The sequence below is a fragment of the Xenopus tropicalis genome, chromosome 6 (assembly GCF_000004195.4).
Source record: "Xenopus tropicalis strain Nigerian chromosome 6, UCB_Xtro_10.0, whole genome shotgun sequence".
NCBI classification, from domain to species: domain Eukaryota; kingdom Metazoa; phylum Chordata; class Amphibia; order Anura; family Pipidae; genus Xenopus; species Xenopus tropicalis.
The window spans coordinates 115,784,357-115,794,478 of NC_030682.2; the positions used below are offsets into that span (position 1 = coordinate 115,784,357).

The window sequence follows — 10,122 nt, forward strand, 5'->3', positions numbered from 1 at the left end:
ACGCCATGTAGTAGGCGTATCGGGCCGACATGAGGGGAGCATCATAACTGGTCGTCCTTGCTGCCAGTCAACAGTACCTGAGTTCCAAATGGACTGACACGGTGTCATTAACTGCGCTGATCAGCATGTTACTGTGCGCCGCTACTTAAAGCACAGTGAGGAGAGAAGTTGACGTATTTCGAATTTGAGTCGTTCGGTCGCTGCTTTGAAAGGTGTTGTTCTTAGTATCAACAGCCTTGTGAGTAGAGGTTCCCTCAGCACTGTGACCTTAGGCCAGTTTGTAAATAACTTTCCAAATCTCCCGACCGACTGGGGTCTGGGACACACGGGGAGGTGAGCGCTGCTCTGCAAAGTCCCCAGCATATACTCTAGCATATACTCTAGCATATACTCTAGCATATACTCTAGCATATACTCTAGCATATACTCTAGCATATACTCTAGCATATACTCTGCGACGGCATGTGTGGGGTAATGAGGCTGCCTGTACACAAGCACCTCTGGCTATAGTTTGAAGTATTTAACCACAGTTGGGGGTAGTTTCTGGGAGTAGAAGTTTTAGTTTGAAATGCTAGAATTGCTGCATTTCCCAGTGCCGAGTCATGTGGCTTCCCCTGCCCGCTTTGACCCTCAAGCTTTTAAACTACAACTCCCAGCAGCCATTCTTCACTTGGGGAGGGACTGTCCTTGTCACTTCTGTCAGGGTCATGGCTGCAGTTAGGCCTACACGTGGTTATTGCCATCTAGGGTTACCAGACCACCTGATAGGAGCACATACAAAATACTGCAAGGCGCTGACTGGGGCCTGTATTGCAATGGCACAGGTTATTTAGTCCTGTGTGTGTGTTTACTACTTGTCCCCTGTAGTGCTAATAACCCAGTATGTGATTAACCACTGAGAGCTATACTCCTGGATTAAGTGCAGGTTTAGAATTGTTTCATAATATGCCTACATCTGTAAATTAAATGGCCCTTTATTTCTTACATGCCTTCCTTGTATTACCTGGAAAAGTCCAAATCACAGCACCGACTATACACAAGCTGGGAGTTGTACTTGTTAGGGTATTAATACTGATAGATGTTTGTGTAATGTGCAAACCAATTCTATTGGGCGAATTATATTTTGGCAGCTGCATCTGGAGCTGCAAGTGTATAAACTGTTCTAGCAGGAATACTCTTGCTTGAATGCTAAAAGTTAAGCTTTGTTCTGCTGTCTCCTACTGTAGTGATTCCAGCCTTCGAAGAAAGGGTTAAAAATGTAATATTGCTTGTTTTTTGTTCTTCGCTTATGAGAATGTGATGCTGTAGGAGTCCACCTCTTCAAAGGGACCAACCTATAATGCGAGGACTAGTTTCCTTCCATCCCCCAAGCTTAGAATTTAGGCTGCAGAATCACCTTTCAGATTCCCTGTTAGTGAATACGCTGGAATGTGTTCATGTGACACCTAGCGGACATCCGGAATATTTGTCAGATGCCAAAAGCGGCCTCTGCTTTGTAAAAATTTACCACATACAAATTGCAAAGAATTATCAAATAGAGTCATAGGAGCAATTATGCTGAATGCTTGCGACCTGGGTTTTTTCCAGGTAAAGGGTCTTTATGTCATTTGGATTTTCATAACTTAAGCCTTCTAAAAAAGCATTTAAACATTAAATAAAGCCAATAGGATTGTTTGGCCACCAATATAGATTCATGTAGTTTAGTTACCATCAAGTACAAGCTTCTGTTTTGTTATAATTTCAGAGAAAAAGGAAATCATTTAAAAAATGGACTCTGTGGAAGAGCTTTCTGGATACTGGGCTTCTGGATAAAAGGTCCCTTTACCTGTACAGTTTTTTTTTTTTTTTTCCCCTTTGGGGGGGGTTGGATTATGCTCATTTGCATATGCAGAGTAGCAGTTGTATGTAGTTCAGGAGTAATCAAAATCTTTTGTGATAGATTTGGGCTAAACCATAAAACTTGGTATTCGGTTAATCACTAATAGAAATGTATCACTCCTTGTCCTTTCCACGCCATGTAAAATCACATGTAGCTATATAACTGTGTAATTCATTTTGGTTAGGGGGAGGGGGGAAAAAATCTATGATCAAAAGCAGTATGCCTTTGGGGTAGAACTTAGTTGTGCAATTGCTAAAATGTAACACATTTAAAGACATTTATTTTCTCTATAGAATTAAAGAATTACAGATGTCAACCAAAGATTCGTATGTAAAGAAGTATTGATTTCTGCGTGTAAGGAAGGGCACATGAAAAATTCAGTTGCCTGCATTTCGGAATTGCATAGGTATGGAACTAACATACAGTACTGACCAGCTATCCCTGGAACAGTTATCATCATGCTCCCTTTGTTGGGTAATGATAGAAGATACACTGCATTGTAGTTGCCTTTAATCCATAGTGCTGTACATTTAGGGGCACATTTACTAACCCACGAACGGGCCGAATGCGTCCGATTGCGTTTTTTTCGTAATGATCGTTATTTTGCGTTTTTTTCGGAAATTATCGCGACTTTTTTGTTACCAATACGATTTGCGCGAAAAAACGCGAGTTTTTCGTAGCCATTCCGAAAGTTGCGCAAAATCTGGCGATTTTTTTCGTAGCGTTAAAACTTGCGCGAAAAGTTGCGGTTTTTTCGTAGAGTTAAAACTTGCGCAAAACGTCGCGCAAGTTTTAACGCTACGAAAAAATCGCCAGATTTTGCGCAACTTTCGTAATGGCTACGAAAAACTCGCGTTTTTTCGCGCAAGTCATAATGGCTACGAAAAACTTGCGTTTTTTCGCGCAAATCGTATTGGTAACGAAAAAGTCGCGATAATTTCCGAAAAGTCGTAAAGGCGCCGAAAAAATCGCAAAAAATACGAAAGAGTCACAAAATGTTCGTTTTTCCAATTCGGATTCAAATTCGTGTCTTAGTAAATCAGCCCCTTAGACTGTGGCATAGATACAAAACACTATTTAATAGCGTATTAAAGGGGTAGTTCAAATTAACTTTTACTATAATGTAGACATTGATATTCTAATACAATCTCCAATTACATTTTTTATTTTTTAGGGTTTCAGAGATATTTTGCTTTTTGTTCAGCTGCTCTCCATTTTGGTATTTCAACAGCTATTTGGTTTGCTAGGGTGCAATTTACTCTATCAACTGGGCAGTGGTTTGAACAAGAGTTTGGAATATGAATAGAAGGGGTCTGCAAAGAAAGAAAATTAATAGTCACAATAGCAATAAAACTGTAACCTCACAGGAATAGTAGTTACCTGCGGGGTCAGTTTTAAAGCTGGAAAGAATCAGAAGAGAAAGGCAAATAAATAAAAAAAAAAAAACTATTAAAAAATAAATAATGAAAACCAATTACAAAGTTGCTAGGAATGGGGCATTTTATAACATACTAAAAGTTTACTTAAAGTTGAACCACCCTCTCATCATGTAGACTGCAACAATATATGATTTTAATTTGGGTGAAATACATACATTATATATCTCATTTGGCACTCCTCATAGATTCTCTCTAGTCAGTGTCCCTGGAAGAAGAGTAGGATTTGATTAGATAACTGCAGGTCTGCCTTTACACAGGGAAAATGTAATGTAGTCCCCTCTTAGGTCCACCTGTCTGCCCTCTTACAACATTGGGTTTGACTGGTATCCTACAATATTGGGTACAAAATGTGACTTGGAAAGCAGTCATCCAGAACCTGGGTGGCAAATAAATTGGTTGAGAAAATTTAACAATTTCCAGACCCAAATGTAAGTTTTAAAGGCACCTAAGATAGCAAATACTTTTGTATTTACATTTACCTTACATTACCTTTACATTCTTCTGTTTTGAGGGGGTAAAAAAACATGTTCACTGTCTTTCTGAAGAAATGTGCCTTTTTAAGTAGCACAAAGAATATAATGTTAGTTGATGTAGAAACTTGCTTTATGAACAATCACAAACTACATTGCACCTAAAAATCATTTAGTCCATCCATATGTTTTGGAGGAAACCCACATAAAACACAAGAAGGGCATACAATTGCTGTGAAGATAGGTGCCAGGTTAGATTCTGACCAGGGCATTAACACTGCAAGGCAGCAATGTTTACCTTTGATTTGCATATGACAGAGACCTAGGGTGCTTGGGTACCTGTTGAGTTTAATAAATCTGCCCCTTATACATTTAAGAAAGTAGACTAGGGGAGTATTATCTCAGTTACATAACCACATAGGGACAGTGTTCACCCTGTGCACGAGGCAAAGGGAATTACCATTGGACTTGTAGCAATCCTTAATCACTGATGGCGGTTTAGGAGGAAAAGATCTTCAAAACACTGGCATTAGCATATTTACATCATTTTTTTTTCTGCCGCCTTTCACGCATTTGCAATACAATTGATTCAGAAGACGGCAATTGTATATCTTTTTATAAGGCCATGATATACATGGGTGTCTGCTGCAATGTTTGCTTGTTCACATATTCTACTTTATTTTACATCAGAACCTTTCTATGTGTGTGAAGATAACTGGCACTTTTTACTTGGTTCTGAAATTTAAATCTGTATGTTTTGCAGGTTTCATTTATGATGTCTAGGAACAGAAGGATGAGGGACCTAGACTCAAATCCCTGTTTAGAGGTTAGTTAAACTATTTTATACACATTTTATTTATGTCACCAAAAACAAATGTCACAATTATTGTTTAAATAAAGTAATATGCAGAGGCAGAAGCTTCAGAATATTTAATTGGGATTTACAAATACAAACATTTTAATGCAGTGATCCCCAACCAGTGGCTTGTGAGCAACATGGTGCTTATTTTTGAATTCCTGACTTGAAGGCATGTTTTGGTTTCTTAAACAGGTGTTCTGGTAAACTGAACCTTCAGTAGGCTGCCAGTCCACATAGAGGCTACCAAATAGCTAATCATAGCCCTTATATGGCACCCCCAGGAACATTTTTCATGTTTGTGTTGCTACCCAGCTCTTTTTACATTTGAATGTGGCTCACAGGTCAAAAATACATGCTTTATTTAGTCTTCAGGATTTATACCAGGCATGCGTTAGATTCTGTCTTATTGAGTCTAAAGGTGGCCATACACGGGCCACCTTGGTGCCGATATTGGTCCTTTAGACCGATTCAGCAGATTATCTTGCTGTGTATGGGCACGAACAACGGGCCTGCCTGACTGACATATAGTCTGAAATTGGCGAGATCTCAATTAGGCAGGTTTGAGTTTTCTGTTGGATCGGGAACTGCACCAGCCGCAATTCGCAAATGACCGAATTAGCCCCATATCACCTTCCTGTTGGTGGGGATATCTGGCTTCCCAGATATCCCCACCCACAGGATGGTGATATAGGGCTAATTCACCACTCACTTGGTGGCCTCACCAAGTATATGGATCTCGCTGTGTATGGCCATCTTAAGAAAGCACATAATACATAATTCATAAGCAAAGATGATAGCCCTCCACAGAATGTTGCCCCAAAAGTCTTATAATTGAACAATAACATAAAGAAAGTTTTATAAGTGATAAATACAGCAATTAAAGAGCATATAGCAAACAAGTTATAGCTCAAGTAAAATATATAATAATGCAGAATTCATAAGCAACAGAATTTATCACATTAAGGTATCCAAACAAAGGAGTGTTGGCTCTTTTATTTAGGATTTTTTTTATTTAAACAGTCTAATAAACAATACTTAAAAGGGAAATGTTGGTGCTTTAAATATGTGTCTGTAGTGAATATTGAATTAATCAAATATTGGATTGTGTTTTATTGCTAAAAATAAGTTGATGTGATGGTGTTAGTAATTTAGTCTACCCAATTTCCAAATTCAAGCTATAATCACCTTGTTGGCCCAGGTGACCGTTACTGCCAGCATGTGTTTGCAGCAGAAAAAAGAGGAAATCCTAAATTATCAACAAGCAATTAATTGGTGAAGTCTATTAGACACCCATATTAAGTTTAATGTGTTCTGTTTTTTTAATGATAGTTTCATTTTAAATTCTTCCTGAAGCAGAAATCCATTGGCATAAACTGTGCAAGGTATGTGAATTGTACATGATGCCAGTATATGCCAGTGAACATTATAAATGAAGTGTACCACTGAAAATCCTTACATTATGGTTTCCACAATTTTGCTTATCTGTATATAATGAGATTCTGACAGGTCTTTATAGTTTTCCTTTTAAATGTTGTGTTCATTTTATTGTTCGCAAAACCTAAGCTGACTTTTAAATTTGCCTTTATAAGGAAACCGACGCATCTACCAAGTGCATGGATGATAATCGCTACGAAAAGGATTTGTGCACCCCTTACTTTGTCAAATATAAAAATTGCAGAAAATTTTGGGTAAGTATAAACTTAGCAGTGTAATATCGGTAAAACATGTCCAATAGTTATATATTTCACCACAAATTACTCTCTCATACAAATGTATGTACCGTTAATGAGTTTAGTTATATAGCTGTTTGATCATACAACTACTTGTTCTATATAAATGCTTGGAAGTGTTCATGCAGTCAGAGTGCCTATAGAAAACAACTTTTTAATTCTTAACATTGTAGTAAGTGACAAGTTTACAGTGCAGAGTGCATTTTTGTTGCCAGAATAGCTACTTAATAACGCTACTAATACTGTCATGGGAAAACATGGTTGTTTTTTTTTCTCAAAACGCATCCGTTAATAGTGATTCTCCAGCAGAATCTTGCATTGAAATCCATTTTTCAAAAACGCAAACAGATTTTTTTTTTTTTTTTTATATTTTAATTTTTAAATTTCACATGGGGCTAGCCATATTCTTAATTTCCATTCTTCATTGGCAAACAATTTGCAAAATGGCAAAAAGTTTTGAAATACGATTAACACAATGGGTGTTTTTTTTGCACAAGTGTTTGTTTTTTACCGCACTACTTTTTTTTTTTTTTTAAACAGAGTTTATGGGGGTTTTTATAAAAAATTATATATCCCTTGTTGTAAAGCCTTTTAAGTCACCTCATAGGTCCATTACTTATATAAAAGCACTCTGCCTTTGGCCTTGCGCTATGATATGGTCAGGGAACTTCTCATTGAGAGGTATGTTTACCTGATGTTTAGCTTTTACACAGACACTTGCCTATCCAACATCTCTTTTCAGCTCTCCTTTTATCTTTGACCATAAAGATGATGGTCAAAGAGCTGCCATGCTTGCTGCCTCCTGCACAAAAGGAAATCGGTCAGGCATTTGCCGCAGGCACCTCTTTGACCATCTTCACTGTCAAAAAGGGAAAAATCGGGGAAAAGGCAGAGCTGCACGCTAGACCAGAAAGAAGCTGAAATGAGCTGCAGTTTCAAGCTTGTGATTTAGAAGTAAAATAAGATTAAATGGAAGGAGAAAGTATCTTATTCTGTGGACTATTTTAGAATAATAAGAGTATAAAGAGTTTACTTTATTCTTTATAAATAAGTGTTAATTATTTGCAAGACCAGTATATTTAGGCTTTTACAGTAGCTGGTTTGGGACATTTTCAAAACCTCTGCAATCACACATTTATCCAATTTTTTACTATTCAGCAAAGCAAGCACATTTGACAGAATCGTTCTCCTGAAACCATCCTCATGATTTATTTATATAGCAACAGCAAGTTACGCAGAGCTTTACATAAATTTATAATAAGCAGGGTCTTACAATAGATTAACACACAAGGGTTAGAGTAGAAATTTGGAAAACAAGAGCTTGCAATCTATCAAATGCTACTACTACTACTACTACCTATTTTGCAAAATGGTTTCCTAAGAAACCTAAAAAAAAAGAAACTGGATGGGAAAATACCACATACAGGTAAGTTTGAAGATGAACCTATGCATGTATCTCGTGTCGGAAGGGAACTGTGCATCGGACAAGATTAAAAACTAATGGCGTCTGAAAGATTTTTTTTTTTCTTCTCCATAAAATGCAGGTGAAAATGCAGGAACAAAACACACCAGCTGACTTTATCTAATACGACTTACATTATAGCTGTGGGAGGACATTTTTAGGATCCTACAAAATCTCTTGCTTTTGTTTACTGTTGCATGACTAGATTTTGTGGCTCAAATAAAGCCTGGCCCACAAAACCTGGCCAAATCCCTGAAGTTTAGCTCAAATTTGGATCCATTAGAGGTGTATTTTTATTTGGGCATTTGAATCATTTTAGGCTACTGCCCACTGTTTTATAAGAAGAGGGGTTGATTCTTGGCCTGTGCTTATATCTGCTGGCACAGTATGCTTTTGGAGCCAAGTCTTGCATTAGCTTAACATATACTAAACTTTAAAAGGCAAATACTCTTTTAAGCCTGAACAACCTGTTTTTGACTTTTCAGAATGGAATTATGGTAACAAGAAGAAGGGAAGGTACTGTGCCTTATATGCCAACTGCAGAAGAAAGAAAGCATATATTGGAGTCAATGAAAAGTCTACCATATTAAATATTCTTTGAATATGAACATTTGGTTATATATTAGGCTATTGTGTATTAGTCTGTGTTTTGCCAGTCCATGTATTTTTATTTTGTGATGTCAAAAACGGTAAAATTTTTTAATGTAAAAAATGAACGTCCAAAATCCAGTTATTTAATTGTGCGTCGGTCCCTAAGCTCAGGTAAGTGACAGCAGCACAGAGCATGTGCAGAAAATTGGCAGATCGGGAGCTATTGGGGCATCTTTGGGGGGAACAGATCTTCCCTGCTAAAGGGATGTGGGTGCCTTGGGCTGGTACAGAAGCCCAAAACATAATGTACAACATTTCTACTCTCATTCTTTAGTTAAGCTTCAGTTCTCCTTTTTAAATGCTTAACAAACAACCGAATTAAATGGCTACATAATAACAAATCAAACACATAGAAGTGATAAGTCAGCTATAAAACTAAATAGAAATATAAAGCAAGTGTGAAGAATTGAGTAACCTACTTTCATAAGTTTACAGTTTGGTGTCTTGATTTATAAGCTAAGAAGTATTGAGTGGATAACTCAGTGAGGCACATTTATCAACATTCTAATTTTATGTGTAGGGAAGTTTTTCTCTAAAACCATGCAAAAATGAGCAGACCTAAAGGAGAACGTGTGTGTGTTTTTTTTTTTTTTGTTTTTTTTTTTTGAACCAGACAACAGAAAGAGATAACAAATACTGCTTTGAATTGTAAATACAAAAGTCAAAAAAACAATTAAAACATTTTAAATTACAGTTAATGGGTAAAATCATCTTTAAAGGGGTAGGTTACCATTATGTTAATATGTAAAGTATACTATAAAATGTCCTTTTCTTGACAGCTTTTCAGTTGGTCTTGGTTGCTAGGAGAAATTGCACTTTAGCAACCAAATTGCTATGTAAATGCCAAACTGAAGAGTTGTTAAACAAAAAACTAAATAATTAAAAGCAAAAAAAACAATTGCAGATTGTCTCAGAAGATTACTGTCAACATCATACTAAACATTGATGAACTACCCCTTTTAAGAAAAGCATTTTCAAATAACCATAATCAGGGTACTTCTCTGAGCACTTTTGCAGTTAGATTGTATTTTTTTTTATTTTAAGCCATTAAGATATTGCATGTTTAGACTGGAAATACCAGACTTTTGGCTCAATTGAGATCCAGAAACCTAAGAGTTAATTGACTATACAGAAAACACATAGCTTGTTTGTTGGGGTCACTGACATTCTTCCTTCCAATAGGGCTGTTGAGCCAAAAGCCTGGTATTGGCATTCTAAGCTCAATATCTAAGAAACCCCTACAATGCAGGTATAATTCATAAGTGCTCATGCAACCTATCTGAATAAGTTTAGATCACTTAATTTTGTTACATTATAGAAGCAATCAGCCGGACCCATCTTTCTTTAGGCGGCTGCCACGTTGCATGTTTCAGTGTGGAACTGAATACCCGAGTAGTTTCACGCCAAAATCTGCTCAACAGTCATTCTGGGTGCAGGTGCATCAATAGGCTTTTTGGTGAGGTGAATTCTCAGATAGTAATAGCCCCTCTCACAGGAAGATGATGAGATTAATGTTTAATGCAGCAGATCTCACAGTCCTGATGGACTTGATCTTTATCAAGTTAATGCAATCTCTGTGCCACAGGGGGAACCTAATAACCCCAAACAACAAATCCATCTGCCTATACTCTT

At 37.1% G+C, this 10,122-nt stretch overlaps 1 protein-coding gene across 4 annotated transcripts; it reads left to right on the forward strand.

The window, feature by feature from the left end:
• Positions 1–3: 3 nt before the first annotated feature.
• Positions 4–9,183, forward strand: chchd7 (coiled-coil-helix-coiled-coil-helix domain containing 7). Of its 4 annotated transcripts, none has more exon segments than NM_001017090.1 (5): positions 201–238; positions 2,173–2,285; positions 4,552–4,614; positions 6,237–6,335; positions 8,325–9,100. In NM_001017090.1, coding segments are annotated over 3 exon segments (258 nt in total). In that variant the 5' UTR covers positions 201–238; positions 2,173–2,285; positions 4,552–4,560; the 3' UTR covers positions 8,430–9,100.
• Positions 9,184–10,122: the final 939 nt, after the last annotated feature.